Source organism: Myotis nattereri, assembly GCF_964212035.1.
Source record: "Myotis nattereri genome assembly, chromosome: 7".
Classification (NCBI taxonomy): domain Eukaryota; kingdom Metazoa; phylum Chordata; class Mammalia; order Chiroptera; family Vespertilionidae; genus Myotis; species Myotis nattereri.
Window position 1 is genome coordinate 37,756,591 of NC_138082.1, and position 22,095 is coordinate 37,778,685.

A 22,095-nucleotide genomic window follows, 5' to 3' on the forward strand; every position below is an offset into this window, starting at 1 on the left:
GATAGTTATTTAAAGCCAAACTTTGAAGGATCTGGCTGCAATAAAAAACACACACATTCCCAACCCAACCATGGTTTAAAAATTAGTTGCTTGAGAGAAATATTTTATTTTATTTTTGCTCTGCAAAATATAGCACTAGACTTGAAATTCAAAATTAGACACTGGATATCAATAAAAAAAAAAACTACTCAAGATAAGGAACTGATTTTTAGAATCAACAGCAACAAGAAAATTTATGTGTGCATGTGTGTGTGCACACATAAACACACACACATTTTTTTAAAAAAATCTCACCTGAAGATATGTTAATTGATTTTTAGAGAGGAGAAGGGAAGGAGAGAATGAGAGAGAGAGAGAGAGAAAAAAAAATCTATGTGAGAGAGAACATGAATTGGTTGCCTTCCATATGCACCCTGACCCAGGACCAAACCCACGATATGCATGCACACACATTCTTATATGTATATATGTATGTGCATACATGTACATATGTATGAATTAATGTTTCAGAAAAGCCTAGAGGAGTTTGGGGATTAATTTCTTATTAATTTGTCTACCAAGTTTATCTTATCTAACAAAAGGGCTTAAATAGACATTAACAATTTTTAACACCATGCATTTTTGGAAGACAGAAGTGTAGACCAAGCTGCTTGCATCATCCTTTAAAATCCCATCAATGTTACTCTGATCCTTGGTGTAAATATTTAGGTATACCTTCTAGATCTAGAATCAATGCAAATGACAGCAAGGAGAGACCAGAATTGTATCCAGAATTTGTAGTCTTGAGGGACTCTTATTTCTGACTCTTGAGTAAGCAGCTGATGATAAAGGAGATAAAGCAGGTCCTTATCTCCAGGGCATCTTCTGCAGCACACCTGCGAGTTATCAGCACAGCAGTGCCCTCTCCGAGTGTCCATGCAGGTCAGCACAGGGGCCTCTGCCCTCTGACTGTAATGGGTGTACTTGGAAAGTGCTCCATTCATTTCAACTATGTCCAATATTACTGAGAGATCAGAGGTGGAGGTACCAGCCAGGAAAATAACCATTAATAAAAGAAGACATATTCTTTTCTTGAACAGACATATTAGGTTGGCAAGATAACAAGAAGTTAATATAGTTAAAGTTAAGAATATATATAATCACTGCTGTTAAAAATTGCGCATACGTCATACTAAATAAACCTGATGACGAAGTGAAGTTTTCACTTTTTCAAATAGTTGCTTTGTGACACATGAAAAACACACACACAGAGATATATGTGTGAAGCCTACCTTGTATTACCTTGTCAGCCAAGGAGAAATGAAGAACTAGAAATGCAAATTATTTAGGAAGGAAGGTCAAAATGATTGTTGTGTTCTAAATAGTATACAGTCCGGCCCCTTTATTTTCTCCAGTGTTGCTAGAAGTAGTATCAAGTGCCATTTAAAAATAAATTATATTTCCCAAAACAATAAAAATGTATTTAGTTAGCGAATTCTCAACTAAGGATCCTGTATCACAAATTTAGAGACACAACCAAAACATTTTCATAAAGAACTGTAGCTCTGAGCCAGGATAATAACTCAAAATTTAAAAAGCAAAGCTTATAGTTTTAAGAGGCATGAAAGTGGAAACATCAATTACACAGGGCATATTAATGTTCTGTAAAATATAACACTCAAAAAATAAAATTATATCATATAAATTTTGCTGAAACCAAATGTTAGCTATAATAATCATTTAACATTCAGGTTTTTTATAGGATTTAGAAAGGCATTTTGAGGAGGAAGGCAGAAAGGTAATTAGGTGGCCTAAATTCCTTAAATACATTTTTCAAAGAAGGCTAAACTATTATACCTACTCCTCATTTTAAATCTCAGTTAATTCCCCTATTGAAATAGAGGTCCCTCAAAGACTACTTTTGGCCCCACAGTGGCCCCAAAACCTGTGGCCAGAGGCTGGCTACATGTTTGTTGTTGCTGTTGCATCTGTGATTAAAACTTGGTTTTGGTACAAAGTGGTTTCTCAAGACTTCATACTTTACTTTTTCCTACCTTTTGCAATTTTTTAGAAGTATAGAAACTGTTTGACTTCAGAGAAAAGAGAAACAAATATGCCATTAAGTCACTGGATTTGACATCCTGTTGACAGCTATCAGAGCATTTCCCACTGTTAGGAGAGCATAAAAACAATGATTAGATCTCTGTCATGGCCTTTCAAAGAAATCTCCACAGCCTCCAAGGGAATTGCTAAGACAGGCATAGCTGTGGGGCGTAGCACCTCAGGCTGCCTTGTGCTTCCATGTCAATGGGGCCACTCCCTCCACTTCCACACCTGCTGGTTCCTCCCAGGAACAGGTGCAGACAGCCTGCGGGATAATTGAGTGGCGCTGGTTAATTCATCTTCATGGCCCTATAATTTTGCTCCAGTCATTTGTATGAGTCAGTACCTCAGAACATATGTGTATTCGGTATGCTATTGCTCTTTAAAGGTACCTATTGGGCCCCCAGAAGACAGCACAGTCGAATGACAGCACAACCTCCCTGGAGAACAAGGTGACATATCCAGTGCCTGTGGCTTTGACCCCAATTTCACCTTGATGGAAAGTAAATGTTCACTATTCAGGGACAAGAATAAGCAAAATTATAAAGTTTGTCAAATTTATACTCTGGGGTCCTAACTTACTCTTTGCATATCTTTTCTTCTCCCTTAGCCTCCCACTTGTCCTATTGGTGCCCCCATAATCTGGCTGCAGAGCCCCCTACTAATCTTGTGCTCATAGCCTCTTTTTGCCCTAAAGAATAAATAACACTTTGAAATATTTATAAGCAAATTAAATAATGAGTGAATTTTAATATTCACTGTGCCTTCACACTGGAAATTTTATATTCAAAATCAATTATAGAGTACAAGAAGCAAAGAGAGTATAAAATCTCTCACTTCATCTGTAGAAGGTCGACCCTGTATGTATCTATCAATTGCCATCCAGCATTCTATAAAATTTAGCTCATGGAAGGTAAGTCACCACAATGCCTTCAGCAGGCCCAAATTTTCGTTGTTAGGTCAAACAAATAACATATATAGTATATAGTATGAAAATAGATCTATTAAAATATCAGATAGCTATTCCACCAATAAAACAAATCAGTTGTATCACATATATCAAATAAGTGTACCCAATATCACATTTCCCCTGAGGTTTATTTCTATTTTAACAATAGTAATATCATTATTTATATTTTAACAAGCTATTAATGATATTATTCTTATACCTTATTCTCAACATGTTGACAATCAAATCCATAATAATCTTCACATCTACCCCTCACACAGGGTTGTCTTATGTATATTCTGGCACCAAAGACTCCTTTTCCTTCAGACTGGAAGCTCAAGAGTCAATCTCAATTCATTTCAAGCTATCCTCTCCACTGCTGACAAATTAATCTTTCAAAAGTCCAACCCTGTCATGTCAATTCCTTGGTATAAAAAAGACAGGGTGGAAAGCCAATGCCTCTCCATTACATTAAATAACTACTAACCCCTTTCCTGCACTTTAACGCCCTCCAGATATGCACTAAGCATCATAAATACTTTTAATTTTCACAGTTCTATACTTTTGCTGTTCTTATTAGCTAACATTTAATTACTATTTACTAAATATTAGGCCCTGTCCTTAGGTTTCCCATTCATTATCTCAATAACGTCAGGGCAATTCTATTTGGTAAATACTATTACATCTTTATTCCTAAAATGAGTCAACCAAAATTACCAACTTAGGTAACAGATGAGATTTGCAGAGAGAGCTGGCTGAACAGTGACTCCATACTGTGTCTGTGATTCCAAGGCTAATGGTCCTAATAATTCCCTTTCATCTGTCCCGTAAGCTGGGTATAAATATTAATACCACATGTTGTGGATGTTGTTATTCTCTAAGGGAATGAGGGCAGTTGCTGGAAGAGGTCACAGAAATTATATTACCTGTTTGCTTTAGGTCCTGACATGGTAAAACATTCCTGTGTGTAGCTACTTCTTCGGTGAAGATATCTAAATTTTCCTGAACAGTTCTGGTTTCAATATAATGAGGCATGGTTTAGAGGAAATACACGAGAAAATATTAAAGCCCATAAAACATATTGACTTGATGCTGTAAAGATCATGATGAAAAGTTGTTAAAGGAGCAGAGTGAGTGGAAGCTATGAAGTCCTCAGACACATGTTGCATCGTTGCAAGTTGAAAGGCCCCCTCCCTTTTGTCTCCTGATTTCAGAACCGAACCCTGTATCTCAACTTGTGGCCGGATGCAAGGCCAGTGTCCCCCTTGAAGGTGTGCAACCAATAGCTTAGGAGAAAATAGATCCCAAAGCTTTCTTTCAAATGGCCAGGCAATCAAAGGGAACAGGCACAAGTGAAGTATTCTCTGTTTCTTTTGTAAGCACGTCCCCTCAAATGCAAGGGTAGCACTAATATTTGATGAACCTTGTGATAATAAAGTTTTACCCAGAGGAGCCATCTTTATTTTAGGAGATGAAAATCTAATTAGCTCTTCTGATGTTAAACCCAAACTTTTAAATGGAGTTCTTTAAGATATGCACTAAGTTAATCTACTATAGATAAAGTCAAATAAAAAAAAACACACAACCATTGACATTTAAATTTTCTCTGAGAAAATGTTAAAATTATGCCTACCGAATTTAAGAATGTTAAAGATATTCTTTGTTACTTGCTGTGGGGGATTCAAATAAAATTGGTTAATAAGTAGAAAGATATTTAAAAATGCTCATATACTTTTAATTTCAAAAAGCAGTCTAATTAAGAATTCTTGATACTGACGATCTGCTGATATATTTGGCACGGGACACACACAAAAAGAGCAGAAAAATTCCTTAGCTGGGTTGTTAATTAAATGCCAAATAACACACTAAGATGACTATTTTACGGTGACTTCAGAAAATTCCAAAGAGCAAGGTGTCTCTTTATAATCAAGGGGTTGTAATAACACAGCAGAGTCTCCAAATGCTGAAAATACTCATTTCTTTTTTTCCCTTTTCAATGTGTTCCTAAAGCAGACCATCCAAGTAGAATTATACAAACCTAGACTATGCTTTGGCTTTATCAAAATCATAAACACACAGTGCCAATTAAAAAAGGAAAGATGTGGCTTTCGGCTTTGTATCTAGACTGCTTGTTATTTCAGCTTCTCCAGACCATGTCTGTACTAATGAGCCTTCCTTTCTGCAGGGAGATAAAGAAGCTGAATTAGGGCTTCCATTTTCCCCACTTTGTGATCGGAAGTCAACGATGGTGGCCCAGTCACAAATAGGTAATACTGAGATCGGGGGTCACGGGGAGCTGGGCGTCTGCTTGCCGGTTTTCAGATGGACACACCACGTTGTCCAAAGGGGCAACATCCATGAAGACCTCATCCCTTAGTCATGACAGCTCGTTCCTTAGACCTAACTATTGGTGCTGAATCATAGGAAATATTAAAACAGTCTCACAAAATGAATTCAATGAAGCAGTCTTAGTAAATGTAATTATGTAATTGTTATTCTGTTGGTAATGCTTTTACAGATAGGAGGTAACTTTAATCTTGGGGAAGAGACAGCCTTTTTTTGTTATTTTTGGCTGATTATTGGTTTCTGTAATTTAATCTTTTGAATATAGGACAAGTCAATGAAAATAGTAATATAGCTGCCCTGTTATCACTGTTTGCATAATATGCTTAATATACTAGCTTATATTCTTTTGAAACAAATTTTATATGAACAGATAAGCCAACAATAAGTTTGAAAAATGATACTGCTGCCAACCGTATCCATTCTCTTCATCTGTATTTGTGTTTGAGACTTCAAGTCCTACCCATTATTAAAACATATCATTGCTATGCTGCATAGTTCAAATATTTGTACTAGTTATTCCCTGAGCCAGCCTTTGTACCACTTCATAACTGCTAGAGGCTGCCTTACCTCTCCAGCTGCTCCTGCACCACCTCCTACAAAGCCAGAGTCAGCTGTAAGACAGCTTCTTGCTCTGACCTTTCCCCCTTCCCACCCAAGTACCAACAGCCGTTTTTTTTTAGATCCCATAACACAGGTGCCTATAATGCAGGGGTGAGGGTGGCAGGCTAAGGACCTCCTCAGGCAACCTGGGAAGAGTGGAAGTTTCTGAGACTTGTTTCTGCAATATAAATTGCTGCTACATTAGTACAGGTGACCTCTTAGTTGACAGTCTCCATATCCCAGGCATTTAAAACCTTAGCCAATGTTCATTGGGTGGCCAATTAACATTGCTTTGACCCAAAGGCAAGATTAAAGCACAAAATTGTTGAAGGGTTTTTTGTTTGTTTTTTTAAATTAAAAATGTACCTTCATGTATTCTATGACTAATCCAGTTATTTGACGTTCGAATTACGTTTATCCAAGTATCTGGTGGATGGGCTCCTCTTCAGATATAGGTATTGCTTGGGACACTATTACCTCTAAAATCTCCCTCTGGTTACTCTCCTAGATTCAGATGGTAGCCCCGCTCCCAGGTGTGTTTCAGGCAACAAGCACTAGATGTCCAGCACCACCCCTGTCCGGGGACTTTGGGGTGTTGAATGTACACAATGCTTACTAGTAGAATAGGTTTCCTTCTCTTCCACCTAGACACTGGGAGGCAAGTGCCCTGTTCTCTCTGTGTGTCATCATCCGTCTCAATGAGGACTTTAAATGTAAAAGTCTTTATTCATTCTGACACCTCCATGTGGCGACACTAATGTCGTCTCCCAGAGATGATTTGACAGAACTCACCCACACACTGTGAACTAACACTTTACATCCAGAGAATAATAAACAGCAATCTGAAATATTAGCATACTGGCAGAAAGCTCTGACTAATATAGTAAGAGGGGTGAAAGTGGTTGCCTTCCTGTTGTGTGAGAAAATAATTTCATGTCTTTGAAGCTTACTAGTAGGTATTATTTCTTGTTGGGGAATAATGAAATTTAACAATCCAGAGAAGACCTTTCAGAAATGGTAATGACAACTCTCATTGTGAAAGGAAAATATATTAATTCTGGTTAGATCTGAATTTACTGTTAACGATAGTAGGAAGCTGAATATATTAAGTAGGAAAGCCAATAGACTTGAGTTAGCGAGCTTACATTGTATCACTTCCACTGCCTGAGAGAATATTTTACCCAGCTGTTAGACCATCCCTATAGATTGTGTTATTGGATTAAAAGTCATTGCAAAAAAAAAAAAAAGAAAGAAAAGAAAGAAATCATTGCAAGGGTTAAACAAATCAATATTATAGTTGATACTTGTTATAAGGAGCATCCGAGACTGTTCATGATCGCTAATTCTAGAATTCAGTAAACTGTGACATTTGAAATTTTCCTTTTGCAGGTTTTATTGATTTCATAGTGGAGCCAACATTGTCCCTTCTGACAGACACAACAGAGAAAATTATTATTCCTCTCATAGAGGAAGACTCAAAAACAGAAAATGCTTATGGAGCAAGCAGGTTTGATATTTTATTTTTTGTATCATTTTTTTCATATTAGTGATGTTTCATAACCTTTTCATTATGATTATCTTTATTATTTCTTACATAGGCAGGAAAATTCTTACAAGAATTATTGGACATTATTGCCACCTGGTGGCTGTGTGTTATATTGCCTATGCCTTTGAAATAAACTTGATGTCTGTTACGAAAAAATATCAACATATTAAGGAGTATATTAGAATAGCATTCAATATCAAGGAGAATAAAATTATTTGAATTTTTATTGAGGATATACGTGTTGCATCCTGGGGATCTAGCACATCTAATTGTGTTAGTTTAATCAATCACAGCCCACTTGTATATCTTGAAAGATGCTTTTATCAAAGTTAGCCTTTTAAATGACATGAATGCAATGGATCTATGTAACATGTTACAGTAAAGTCCATTATATATACAACTTACGTGGTTTCAAACTAGATTTTTTTCATCGATAAATCTGTTAAGGCATATTATTTAAAACTTCCAGTTGCAGAAAAACCACACTAAACTCTTACCCATCTGAACACAAAACTTTTCCTAATGGCACACCAGCAGGCTCTCTAAATGTTGCCCCAAGGAGGAAACTGAGGGAATGTTCTACCTGAGAAAGAGTCAGGTTAACCTGGAGGCTAAATGGTGGAGGGAGAGGCAGGTGCCATTGCCAACATTGGGCTCCAGGAATGTGATGCCCCTTTGGTGATGTTCATCAATGGACTCACTACTAAGTCAGCTCACCCCAAGTTTCTGCTGCCCTCCTCAGCCTCTCCACCTGTAATACTGAGCACCCCAACTGCTGCTCTGGGAACCCCTGACAGGGTTCGGGCCCTCCCCAGGGTGTAAGGAGAGGCGGGAGGCGAGCATCACTAACAGGTGCTCAGCGCTGGGCCGAGCTCCTGCCAACCTGCTTCTCCAGTTGGTTTTGGCGGGTGTTTCAGGCTTTGCTCCCTCACCCCATATCCCAGCCTCCGTATATTCTGGTTTCTTTGACTGCGCTGTTAGCTTGAGCAACTGTATGTGTTTACACACTGCTGATTCGTTTAGACGGTCAAACAAGAAAGGCACCGCGAACGACGGATCCTGTTCCCCGGACTACTCTCTGGCGTGCGTGGACCTGAAGAGCTTCAAAAACAACCTGGTGGACATCATCCAACAGAACAAGGAGCGATGGAAAGAGCTAGCTGCTCAAGGTACCGTTGTTTATGCAGCCTTGCCGCCACCTCTCTCGGTCTTGCCTCCTCTGAGATTTTGGATTTTTCCCTCCTGGTTTTATTATTTTATAAAATATGCAAGCCCATGGTGGTATTTGGAATTTAGCTACCCTTTGATTTTTCTTAAGAAAGTTGGTTAACCTATTAAAGAAAAAGAGACTGCTCTGCGGATGCCACACGGACTGCAGAAGTATGTCAGTGGTGTCAGTGAAGTGGACATAAAGAACGGGCCAATAAAAAGCTGACCAAACTTTACGGGGCTCGGTAGCCTCCTGTGCGTTTCTAGAGGCTGTTATGTTGCCTTAGGAATGTAACACCGAGTGTCAGAGACTTGGTATCTGGTTCTTTTTTCTTCTTTCAGTTTTACTAAGTGACTTTTTTGTCTGACCGTTCCACTCGGGAGCTGGAAAAGTCATCTGTGATTTATGAGCTGGGAAACAAATATGGAGCTAGGCCTAGTTATTTCTGACTCAAATAAATTAGTCCGTTTCATTTACAGAGTATGAGAATTAGTATCCATCATTAACTTTAATGCGGGAAATTAGCTTTCAAATTCCAGATCTGGCCCCTGCCTTCTCTCCCCACCCCCTCCCCCCCCCCATGGTTCTGTCTGGCCCCTGCCTTCTCTCACCCCCCCCCCCATGGTTCTGTCTGGCCCCTGCCTTCTCTCACACCCCCCCCCCCCATGGTTCTGTCTGGCCCCTGCCTTCTCTCACACCCCCCCCCCATGGTTCTGTCTGGCCCCTGCCTTCTCTCACACCCCTCCCCCCCATGGTTCTGTCTGGCCCCTGCCTTCTCTCACCCCCCCCCCCCATGGTTCTGTCTGGCCCCTGCCTTCTCTCACACCCCCCCCCCATGGTTCTGTCTGGCCCCTGCCTTCTCTCACACCCCTCCCCTCCCATGGTTCTGTCTGGCCCCTGCCTTCTCTCACACCCCCCCCCCCATGGTTCTGTCTGGCCCCTGCCTTCTCTCACACCCCCCCCCCATGGTTCTGTCTGGCCCCTGCCTTCTCTCACACCCCTCCCCTCCCATGGTTCTGTCTGGCCCCTGCCTTCTCTCACACCCCTCCCCTCCCATGGTTCTGTCTGGCCCCTGCCTTCTCTCACACCCCCCCCCCATGGTTCTGTCTGGCCCCTGCCTTCTCTCACACCCCCTCCCATGGTTCTGTCTGGCCCCTGCCTTCTCTCACACCCTCCCCCCCCCCCATGGTTCTGTCTGGCCCCTGCCTTCTCTCACACCCCCTCCCATGGTTCTGTCTGGCTCATGCTCTATACTTCCTCCACAGTGCACTCTGGCAGTTTCTTAAAACACCCAGGGTGCTTGCAATGTTTGCTTCTGCAGCCAGGAATTCTCTTGGATCTCTCTGCAAAGCTGATTCCTTCTTAGTTGGCAGGTCTGTTTTAACTTTTAATTTGAAAAACACAACATTTAATAACCCATTTAACAATTCTCATATATGAGTTATATACTATTACTGTTTTACAGATAAGGAAACAAAAGCAGAAGACTGTTTTTTGTCTTGCTCCAAATCTCACAATTAGTAAGTGCAGGAGCTAGAATTTATTCTTTCCAAATGCAGGGCCCTAAAACCCCAGAGACACCCGCCCTTGATTACTATTCTATTTTTCCCCATTAGAGCCCAGTTTAGTCACTTCACAGTGATAGCACTAATCCATAATCCATACTTTCATATTCCCTTCCTTATTTATCGTCTCTTCCACATGGGAATGTACAGTCCACAAAAGTCCATGATCTACTGTTTTTTCCAGTGTATCTTCAGTGACTAGCACAGCGTTAAGCATAGAATAGGTGCTCAGCAAATATTTGCTTAATTAAATAGTTAATTAATCCTGGATGATGCCATATATTTGTCCACCTCTGCTATTAAAAAGTAATAGAAATACTGATCTAATGCCTTTATCTGAGTCTGTAGCTCACATTTCCCCAGCTATGGAAGTCTGATTAGTTAGAATATTTTAAATGCATAAGCAACAGTAGTACCTTTCCACCAAATAACACAAACACCGTAGAAAACTTTGTCTTTGATATTTCCAAAAAAAGTTAGAAAATACTTTATATTTAACAAAAATTTAAAATTCGCCCTTGAAACTCAAGAATAGGAGAATGGCTGCTTTTTAACAGTGTTTTGCAAAACCAACCTAGTGCGTGAAGATTCTTTCAGAGCATCTTCCACGTCTGTGCAATTTCTCAGTCAGCCAGGCAATGCGTGGAGGGCTGTCTCAGCCCTCCTATGCCTCTAATTGCTAGGATCTTTCTGTAAAACCCTGCTGGTCTACCACTTATCCCAAACTGGGACCACATCCTCACGCTGAAAAACCTGTGAGTTTTTCCCATTTTCTTCAAAGCGAAATCCCTCATTTCCTATAGGAGAAACCAGGGATTATTGCGCTCTCCTCCCATTCCAAATTGAGTCTACCCCTCGGGCAGCAAAGCTGGTTGCTGCAGCCATTTCCAAGTGGGGCTTGGCAGAAGGGAGCTTGGGAGTGGTTAGCTCCAGGCCAGAAGGTCATAGCTTCCTGCTGTTCTTACTTGAATCTCCAGCAAATTTTCATGAGTAAATACTTCTCAAATTGTTGTGTTGCCTTGGTTGATTTCCAATGGATGGAATAGTTAATGCTTTCCAATTTTATACTGTTTTCTCTGGAGAGGAAACACTCGAACTCTCTACATCACTGGAACAGGAAGTGCTCTTTCTCCACATTGGTTTTTGAGAGAATTAAATGAGTCGATGTATGTAATCTGCTTAGAAGTTCCTAGAATAATAGCACTACATGAGTTGCTGTTCTTACTGTAGTTCAAGCATGTCAAACTCAAAGGCTAACACGGGCCAAATAAACAAGGTTTAAGTTTATGTGGGCCACACACACACAAAAAAGCTTCAATTTTCATAGAAACGTAGGTTTATTTCGATAGAGACATGCTGAATAAAAAGGGCTGAAATAAATGAGTAATCATTAACAAAATCATGGAACATTTTCATAAAAGTTAATATTTTTTCTTGAACAGTAACATACCAGACATTGAATAACTGCACACATTAATAAGCATAACACAAATAAACCTATTTTTCTTGGTCTCCAAAAGCAAAATATTTCCTGTTGCGCACACCAAACAAGTCAGTCCAAGACTAATGATGTGGCAATCGGCTGCTAAAATATTTGCTGCTAGTATTAGTGGAGAGAAATGGTGCGCCTGCGCGTAAGGGAAATGAATGCAACACGATTATAGTAATCAGTCATTAGTGAACATTGTAGTTTGTTATTAATAATTATGTATAACAGGATGTTGTAAAAATCAAGTTATGAAATTTTTATTAAAATGTTTCTTACATACCGTTATAGTGGCTGGGCCACAAAAATATTCATGTGGGCCATATGTGGCCCGTGGGCTGCGAGTTTGACATACTTGCTGTAGTTATTATTTACTGTCCTTCTGTTAGTATTTTAGGAATTAGAGATATGATAGGAAACAGAAGAGACAATAACTCCTGTCCTCATGAAGAGGGAGTGGAAGTAAGAAGCAGGATTGAAATTTTTAATAAGGAGGCCAGGAAAGACTTCACTGAGAAAGGGATAATTTAAGTAAATACATGAAGGAAGTTAGAAAGAACCCCGGGGAGATCTGGGTAAAGGATGGGAAATGCGTTGTCAGACAGAGCAAATAACCAGCAAAACACCTGGGAGGTCAAACTTGCCTGTCCTGAAAAAATAACAGGAGGCCAATGAAGTTGAAGGAATAACAGGAGGCAAATGAAGCTGAACCCATGGGAATAACGTAGGCAGTGTGGTAAATGGGTAACATGGCACATCACTGGTTTTGGCCAAAGAGAGAGAGGTAGCCAAATTTGTAGAATTTTGCAGAAGAAAAATAAAGTGGTCTGAATTGAAGTTTTAAAAGGATTACTCCGGCTACAGAATGGAAGATATTCTTCTCTTTGGGAGGCAAAATGAAAATAAGGGGGCCAGAAAGGAGGGTGTTTGCTCATAACCCAAGAGAAAGAAGGGGGTTAGATCAGGTGGCAGTGGGGAGGGCAAAGTGTGTCAACTCTGGGTACATAGAGATGGCGGCTTAAGGCAGTATGCGTGAGTAGGAGAGAGAGGAGAAGGAGATTGGAATCTGCCAGGCCTGTGTGACTCAGGAGCATTCAGCTATGAACAGGAGGTCATGGTTTGATTCTCAGGACACAAGCCTGGGTTGCAGGCTTGATCCTCAGTAGTGGGCATGCAGGAGGCAGCCAATTGATAAATCCCTCTTATCACTGATGATTCTCCCTCTCTCCCCCTCTCCTTCCTCTCTGAAATCAATTAAAAAATATCTATAATAATAAAAGTGTAATATGCTAATTAGACTGGACGTCCTTCCGGATGACCTTCCAGACGAAGCCAGGGCTGCGAGGGAAGCCTGGGTCCCAGGTGCCAGAGGGAAGCTGATGCTGGCAGCCGGGGGAAGGAAGGCCTACTCTTGCACTAAATTCGTGCATCAGGCCTCTAGGATATATATATATATATATATATATATATATATATATATATATATATTTAAAGAGATTGGATTCTGGATATATTTTGAAAGCAGAACTGATAGGATTTGTTAGCAGATTAGATGTGGAGTATGAAATCAAGAGTCAAAAAGGATGTCAGGACTTTTGATTTTCTTACACATTAATTGACCACATGTAAATTTATATATAATTATTTTGCAGAACAGGTTGGCATCTCTGGCAAAGCTGAAGATGTACATGCCATATTTCCCAATAATTTCACTTTCATATTTTTACCCTAGATAAACTTTTGCTCATGTGCATCAGAAGATATGAGCAAAATGTTCATAGCAGCATTGTGTATGAGTGTAAAATACCTGAAAAAAAAGTGAAATGAATTCATAATCTGTGGTATATTCATACTATGGAATAGCATACTACTGCTCAGATAAATGAATTTTAGCTGTGAGCATCACAAACTTAGAAAATCACAAACAATGTTGAGAAAAATATACAAGCTGCTAAAATGTAGAAAGATACTATTTATAGAACATTTTTTAAAATTTACAAGCTAAATAATAGGTTTAAGAATGTACATGATAAAAGTAAAGAATGATGGAGGAAACATTCAGAATCTAGGAAGAAGATTGAGAGATTTATTTAGGAATTAGTAATATTTTATTTCTTAGGTTAGGTACCAAACACACAAATATTTATTCTATGATATGGTTTTACCTACCATATATGCTTTATATATGTACATACATACAATCCAGTTGTGTGATTTTCTACATACAAATATATGTATATATTTGCTTAAGTACACTGAAGATGAAAGTTTATGATAATTGCATGAGATGAGAATAAGCAGGTCATCTGATGCTTAGAGCTTTGGAATATTAATTCAATTTTGAGAATTTGAACAGAATCCTGAATAGTTGGCCATCATCATATTAGCCTTGCAACTATATTTTGGGATATCTCAAAAATATCCCACAATCCTTGAGCCATGGAAAGTGTGACTGCTTGGGCTCCAAAGAATATAGCTCTGGGTCATCAGTTTTAACAAAACAAAACACTTTTTTAAACAGTAATTTCATTCACCAAGCCTTCTATTAAGGGTCTGGGAACATCCATCTAAGAATGTTGTATGAAAACTCATTCCTTTTTGACATGGGGCCATTTCAAAAACTAAAAATATATATATATATATATATTTTCTCCATCCAGAATGTGTTACCTTTTTAGTTAAATCTTATAGAATGAGGAAGATGCTCTCATAACCTACTCAGTGTCCCTCAGCATCTTAAGTCTGTGCCCAATCCGAACCTTTTCCTGTGTGATATGAGACCAGACAGGAAGTTTTAGGAAGGTGTGTGTGTGTGCCTCTCCTTCTAGTGAGGCAGTTGGAGGGAAAGAGTGAGAAAAGTCACTCTTCTATTTCTACCTATGAAATCTCAGGCAAATCATAGCCTCAAAAATTGTGGCTATTGGGAACACAGTCTCTATGGGAATCTGCTCCTTGTCTCTGAAGGAGCAGACATTCCCACACATCCTGGCCCGGTCTCCAGTTTCACCACAGAGTCCTGAAGATCTGTGATGCAGCTTTGGGAGCAAAGCACCTAAGGAAGTGAAAAAAAAGAAAAAGCACATTTGCCTAAACTGGTGGCAAATGGGTGATAGATGCCTAATTAACAACCCAGGAGATCACGTACAGAAAAGAAAAGTATGCATTTAAAGTGCCATGCAAATGAGGCTCGTTTTCATTGGTGGTCCCATCCTCATAGGTCACGAGGAACATTTTCTGAGGCTGTGAGGGGTGGGCGGAGTCAGTGCATGCTAATAAACTGTGAAAGAAGCATGTCTATTTAGAGCAGCCCCTGAATGGCAAACACAACTATCTGTTCTTTCTCACAGCAAAAGCGTTGCTTTTGGAAGCCCCCTGAGAATTTGGTTCACCACTAGATGCAAGAATTCCAAATTGAATCAGGCCCACCAGATTCACCTTGACAGGAGCAAAAGCCTCCCACCAACCCTGGTCTGCTTTCTGTCCCAGCTTCTCAAGGAGAATGTGTTCTTGAGAAGCACTAGTTATGTCCCAGAATGGAATCTGGGGGCTCAGCCTAGAATGGAATGCAATATGTTTCTCACTCTGCTGGGGACTTTTCTGATTTATTTGATATTGATTCAAATCCCAAAATACTAGGCTCCACGAAGAGAAGATGTGAGAGAAGGTGGCAACGTGGGAACTGAGATGCTACCGGATTTGCATTGTGCACGCATCACAGCTGTGTAGAACCAGCAGGAAACCTAGAGCTAGCTGAAGGCAAGCTTGACATCTGAGAATATGTATTAAAATTTTCAAACACACAAGTGCTTTCTAGTTTCTTCTTGTAACTTATTTCCTACATAATTGCTTGAAGTCATAGAATATGGTCAGTATGATATCATCCATTTGAACTTTTTGAGGCCTGGTTTTGGCTTAAGTAGCTCATATGTGCCACCCTAAAAGAAAAAAAAAAAAGTTACTATTTTTGAGTAGGCTTACTTTTATATCAATTTGGGGAATATTGTCATCTTTATGAGATTGTCTTCCTATTCATACATATCTCATCATTCATAGGTCTTTTTTTCATGTTGCTCCAAAAGTTTATTTGTCCTTAATAATAATAAAAATAATGATAGAAAATTCTTATTAGTGTTATTAGATGTTAGGTATTATAGTAAACATATACTGCATGGGACAAAAGTAGGTTTATGATTGTGAGTACATGAAACACAGTTTATTCTTGTATTATTATTTACTAGAGGCCCGGTGCACAAATATTTGTGCACTCGGGGGGGGGGGGGGGAGGGTACCTCAGCCCGGCCTGTGCCCTCTCACAGTCTGGGACCCCTCGGGAGATAACAACCTGCTGGTTTAGGCCTGCTCCTGGGTGGCAGAGGGCAGGCCCAATCCCTAGGTGCAGCCCCTGGTCGGGCTCAGAGCAGGGCCGATTGGGGAGTTGGGGCGCCGCCCCCCCGTCACGCACAGAGCAGGGCCCATCAGGGGGGTTGGGGCTCCATACCCTGTCATGCACAGAACAGGGTCAATCAGGGGGTTGGGGAGCTCCCCCCTGTCATGCACAGAGCAGGGCCCATCAGGGGGTTGAGGAGCTCCCCCCTGTCATTCACAGAGTAGGGCCGATAGGGGAGTTGGCGCACTGCCCCCTGTCACACACAGAGCAGGGCCGATCAGGGGGTTGGGACGCCGCCACTCTCACACTCAGGGCAGGGCCGATGGGGAGGTTATGGCTCTACCCCGTCACACACAGAGCAGGGCCCATGGGGTGGGGGGGGGTTGGGGCGCTGCACCCTGTCACACACAGAGCCGCAGGGTGATCAGGGGGTTGGGGAGCTCCCCCCTATCAGGTACAGAGCAGGGCCGATCAGGGGGTTGGGGCGCCTTCCCCTGTCACGAATAGAGCAGGGCTGATAGGGAGGTTGTGTCCCCGCCCCCTGTCACACACAGAGCCACAGGGCGATCAGGGGGTTTGGGCGCTGCCCCCTGTCATGCTGATCCCGGTGCTGGGAGGCATATTACCCTTTTACTATATAGAATAGAGGCCTGGTGCACAGGTGGGTGCCAGCTGGTTTGCCCTGAAGGGTGTCCTGGATCAGGGTGGGGATCCCCACTGGGGTGCCTGGCCTGCCTGGATGAGGGGATGATGGCTTTTTGCAGCTGGTCACACACCTTTCAGGGTTGGGGTCCCCACTGGGGTGCCTGGCCAGTCTGGGTGAGGGGCTGAGGGCTGTTTTCCGGCTGGGACTGAAGCTCCCAACTGCTCCTTTTTTTCTTTTTTTTCTTTTTTATTCTGAGCCAGCTTTAGCTCTGAGGCTTGGCTCCAGCTCTGAGGCCTCAGCTGCTGAAAACAGGTATCTGGTTTGTTTCGGTTCTATAATCAAAACTCTGTATCAACTCCAGCTCTGAGATCCCAGCTCTCTGAAAGCTGGTTTCTGGGGTTTTGTTTAGCTTCTATATTTGTTACAATGTTTTTTAAACTACAAGCTCAGAGGCCGGCAGCGGCAGGCAGGGAACGTTGCAGTCCTCCGTCACTGAAGCAAGCAAGCCTCATGTTCAGTTTAAGCTGCCTGGCTGTCGGCCGCCATCTTGGCTGGCAGTTAATTTGCATATCGCCCTGATTAGCCAATGTGAAGGGTAGCGGTCGTACACCAATTACCATGTTTCTCTTTTATTAGATAGGATTAGTTATTGTATTATTTTTCACATGAAAAACTGTAAACCTACTTTTGCCCCATCCTGAACTATATTATGTAATCACTTAATATTTAAACTTTGGATATACTTTGTTGGAATTCCCATCAGTATTTTATATTTTTTGTTGCTTTTGTAAATGGCTATTTCTTGCAGACGTGTAGAAATACATTTGCTTTTGAATATTGCTTTTTTGTAAATAATAGCAGTTTCTTTTCTTTCCCAAATGTATACCTTTTATGATTGTTTTCCTTGAGTCCCCATCACTAGCAAGCTTATCCAGAACATTCTGAAATGGTAGTAGTTTTGACATTCAGCTTGTCTCTGAATTTAAAGAGGTGTTTAATGTTTCAGCATTAAGAGTGATATTTCTTAATTTCTTTGATCTCTTTATGAGGTTAATTATATTCCCATCAATAAGTAATTTGTTAAGAAAATGTATTACCTTTTCTGTAGCTTTAAAAATAATTCACATGACTTTTTTTTCAATTGGCTCATGTAGTGAATTATATTAATAGATTTTTTAATGTTGAACCACCTTGTACTCTTTGGGTAAACCCATATGAATTTTGATGTATTAACTTTTAAAAATTATTTTTGCTGACTTTTAAAAAAATCTATATTTATGAGTGAGATTAATCTGTCATTTCACTTTCTCATATTGACCTTGTCTTGTTCTGGTTTGAGGTTATACTCACTTCATAAAATGAGTTGGAATTTTAAAATTCTGCCACCTCTCAGAATTCCAGATCAGGGAACATGGCAAAGGTCTCTTCTACTTCTGGATCCCTGAGTTATTTCCAAAACCTTTCACACTTTTCACTCAAAATGTGACAGGACTAGCAAAGCCAGGGTCCTGTGTCAGAGGCTATAAGTATCTAGCCCTCTTTTATCACCCAACTCTTCTCTCTCTGTCTTCCTTTGGGTTCCATAAGTTGGAAAAAAATATTGCCACTAGACCAATAAGAAATTAAACCTCTCCCACTACCAACCTGAATTCTCCCCTTATCCTAATTGCTTCTCTTGGAGAAAACTTCAATCGATATCCAGTGAATCAGAAGAAACCTAGATATCTTCTGGAGGTGTGGGTGTGAAGATAGAGTTTGACTAAGTATTTTCCAAGAAACTTTGTTCCATATGCAGACATGGCTTTTGAATCTGGTAATTAAGACTGTATCCTTTTGTTTCTGGATACTTCCGTAATGACACCTATGTCTACTCGTTCAAATGAGTGTGGGCCACGGTAACAAACAGTGAGAGTAAAACCAGACTAGTTAATAGTTCACAGTATCAGCTCATCAACAAAGCAAACAGCCTTTGTAGTCCTTTCAGAAGAGAAATTAAAATAATACGATTATTCAATTAACATTATTTAAAACAATATTACTAGGTTAACATTTATTACTTGTCACCATTTTAAAGGAAGAAGATTATAACTTTCTTTTAATTTGAATAATTTATGCAACCCTGTGTTCATAGCAGTGTTATTTACAATAGACAAGATTTGGAAACAGCCCAAGTGCCCATCAGTAGATGAGCAGATAAAAAAACTGTGGGATATTTGCACAATGGAATACTACTCAGCCATAAACATGGAGGAAATCTTACCCTGTGTGACAGCATGGATGGACCTGGAGAGTATTATATTAAGTGAAATAAGCCAGTAATAGAAAGACAAGTACTATATGATTTCACTATATGTGGAATCTAATGAACAAAATAAACTAACAAAATAGAAACAGACTCATAGATACAGATAATAGACTGATAGCTGTCAGAGGAGAGAGGGTTGGGGACTGGGTAAGAAGGGTGAAGGGATTAAGCAAAGAAAGAAACTCATGGCCACAGACAACAGTATGGTGATTGCCAGAGGGAAGGCAATGGGAGAGTGGCTCATTATCCTGTGCACCGAAAGGCTGCCAGGTTCACTTCCCCATGAGGGCACATGCCTGAGCTTCAGGCAGGTTGGGGCGCAAGTGTAGGGCAGCCAATGCATTACTTTATTTTTTTCGAGCTCAACATAGTTTATCTGCAGTTCACAAAGATAGGTCAAAATTGAACACTTGTGCATTTGAATGACTGCAGCAAGACCCAGAGAGGGAGAGCAGGGAATTTCATCAGCTCATGGTCAAGCACAGATTAGAATCTGACCAGTGCCACCGAGGCAAGCTGTACCAGGAAACAACAGCATGTCCCTTGGTAATGATGTTCCTTACATTTCTGTCTTGGGTCATACAGCTCTTCCCTGAAATGTTTGCCTTCTACTCCTAGGAAAGTCAGTGGACTGTCTATCTTTATCCTGTTCTTTCCTCCTCAGGGGACGCAATTCTTGGATTCTTGGGATCCCCTCCTCCACTCCACTCATTAAAATTCTACCAAGGATTTTCATTAAAATGCCTTATCTAAGAAGCCTATCACTTCTTTATATAAGCATAGGTATCTTATTCATATTACAGTGCGAGTACTTATATCCTGCCTTGCATTCTCAAAATAGTAAAATAAATAAATAAATAAGAAAGGCTTTCAAGAGAAACCTACCAAAAATCAGTGGTAAAATACAAGTGGGAGCGGAGAAGAGGAGATTCAGGATGTTTGCCATTCCACATGCCTGATAGAGATTCTGACATCCTCCTTTGGCGGTCCGGACCATCTCTCCACCCAGCCACTGTGTCATATGAAATAATTGGTTGGAGTGTGTTGTACAGTCAAAACTGCAGAGCTTAACAAAAAGTTGAGAACTAGTAATGAGATTATTCCAACACTATTTGCGGAGGCCTACTATGTGCAAAACAAATACCTGCAGATTTTTTTCAGAGGCTACAAATATCCTATAAACTCTTTCCATATTTACTCATATTGCAAAGTAAAATTAGAACAAGGAACTAGGTTTGGAGTGTCAGAAAACAGCAAGTACAGATGTTGAGCAAGAAGAGGATTTGGGATGGAATATCCCTTATACTTAGTTTTCTCATTAGCCATTTATCATTTGTTTGTTTTTTAGATCTTTTGGCTAATAAAGAAAAATAATTACAACATAGTGGGTAATACCATTTAATTTATATGGACTCACTGTTACAATCAGATTTCCAGAGTGTAGAGTCAATTCTCCTCTACGTAACACTGACTGAGCTCTTACTTGTGCCCTGACCAAAGATGGAACCTACAACCTTGGCATGTGGGGATGACGCTTTAACCAACTGAGCTACCCAGCCAGGGCAGAAAATGCTCTCAAGGAAAGAGATTTTAGTTAATCCAGCAAACTTGGTTCATGGCAGCTTATTTCTTTCCTTGTGATTTAATGCATTAATAGGGAAGCACATACATTATTATATTCACACCACTAGGATAATTTAAATATGTCATAATAATATTTTAATGTAAGTAGAATCCTTTGTATTTCTTTTTATTTATTTATACATTTTATTTTGAGAAAGCCATAGTTTCACCAAACTAAAAGAGGTGCCCATGATTAAAAATGTTTGAGACCTTGAACTATATGGATGTTTCTTAAGGCATTTTACAGAGATAACCCTTGAGCCAAAATGATCTTTAGTGGAACAATGTAAATCATTTATTCTTCTCTGGCAGAATGTTAGGTCAAAATGATAGGAATCTCCTCTTTATGAAACTCTGAGGGTTACTTCCACATAGTATTATCCAAGTTAATTGTAAAGGATTCTACAACTAAAGAATTATTAAGTAAAAGTAATGTGAGTAGGATTTGCTGAGGATCTGGCTGCCGTGCTTGGCAATGTTGTGTATGTGCGCCTGAAAACATCTGGAATTTTACAGCTTTTTAAGGGAAACTCTATGTTTTCAGTGCTGCAAAATCCTTGTCTTGAGTTGCTCACAGTTTTCACTTGATGCTGTTGTAACTACAGGCATAGAATTACTCTTGGATGTAATCTGTGTATCATTTTGGTATTTAACTTTTTGTAATTACTGCATTGTAAGCGTTTGATAATTTTGTTCCTTGCCCACTCTTTCGTTACTGGTAAGCTCATTATCCACTAGATATAAGGGCATTTGGCAGTACGTGGACCTCCGTGTCCTTTGCCCATTGTAAAAAGTCTCTGAAATGTTTTTTAGAATCAGAGAATTAATTACTCGTATTCCTTTCTTTTAATTCTGTGTATTCTTCCCACTCTGTTTTGTTCTTTCTAGTTAATTTTGTGTGGGTTTTTTTTTTCTAATCGAGTCATAAGGAACAAGATAATAAAGCAGAACTGTAAGCCAAGACTCTGATATAATAAATGTCAGAAACAAACTGTTGGGAGGAACAAAAATTTCAAAGTAGTTTCAGAAGCTAATTGTAGGGTGCTCATAGCCTCACCAACTCAAACAGTGAAAGGCCAGGTTGATAGATGGATAAGGATTTATGAGGCAGGTTTCTTTAATGGGCGCTCTGCTATGGGGAAAGATGTAGACATGCTTCTCTCTTCATCTCAAATCAAGAGAAGAGAGCTTCACCAGAACCGCAGGGGAGCTAGAAGTTAAGGAGATTTGAGGAATGGAGTCCAGTTCTTGCATGAGAAATATAAAGAGTTAGATGATCACAGATGAGCCAAAGTAGACTCCAGCCTTTCCTCAAGTATCTAATGGAAACATGTGCCTCACCAGTGTTTC

At 40.0% G+C, this 22,095-nt stretch overlaps 1 protein-coding gene across 3 annotated transcripts in view; it reads left to right on the forward strand.

Moving 5' to 3' along the window:
- The window catches only part of PDE1A (phosphodiesterase 1A), a 260,293-nt gene that overhangs the window by 231,605 nt on the left and 6,593 nt on the right, over nt 1-22,095 (forward strand). Inside the window, exons 12-16 of one of the 3 annotated variants that reach the window (XM_081095730.1) lie at nt 5,217-5,298; nt 7,367-7,484; nt 8,547-8,692; nt 9,999-10,106; nt 10,199-10,766. In XM_081095730.1, the coding sequence (XP_080951856.1) occupies nt 5,217-5,298; nt 7,367-7,484; nt 8,547-8,692; nt 9,999-10,099 (447 nt within the window). In that variant the 3' untranslated portion in view covers nt 10,100-10,106; nt 10,199-10,766. Of the gene's footprint in view, nt 1-5,216; nt 5,299-7,366; nt 7,485-8,546; nt 8,693-9,998; nt 10,107-10,198; nt 10,767-15,420; nt 15,722-22,095 lie in introns of those variants that run through there. The other 2 variants (XM_081095732.1, XM_081095731.1) reach the window with 2 other exon arrangements.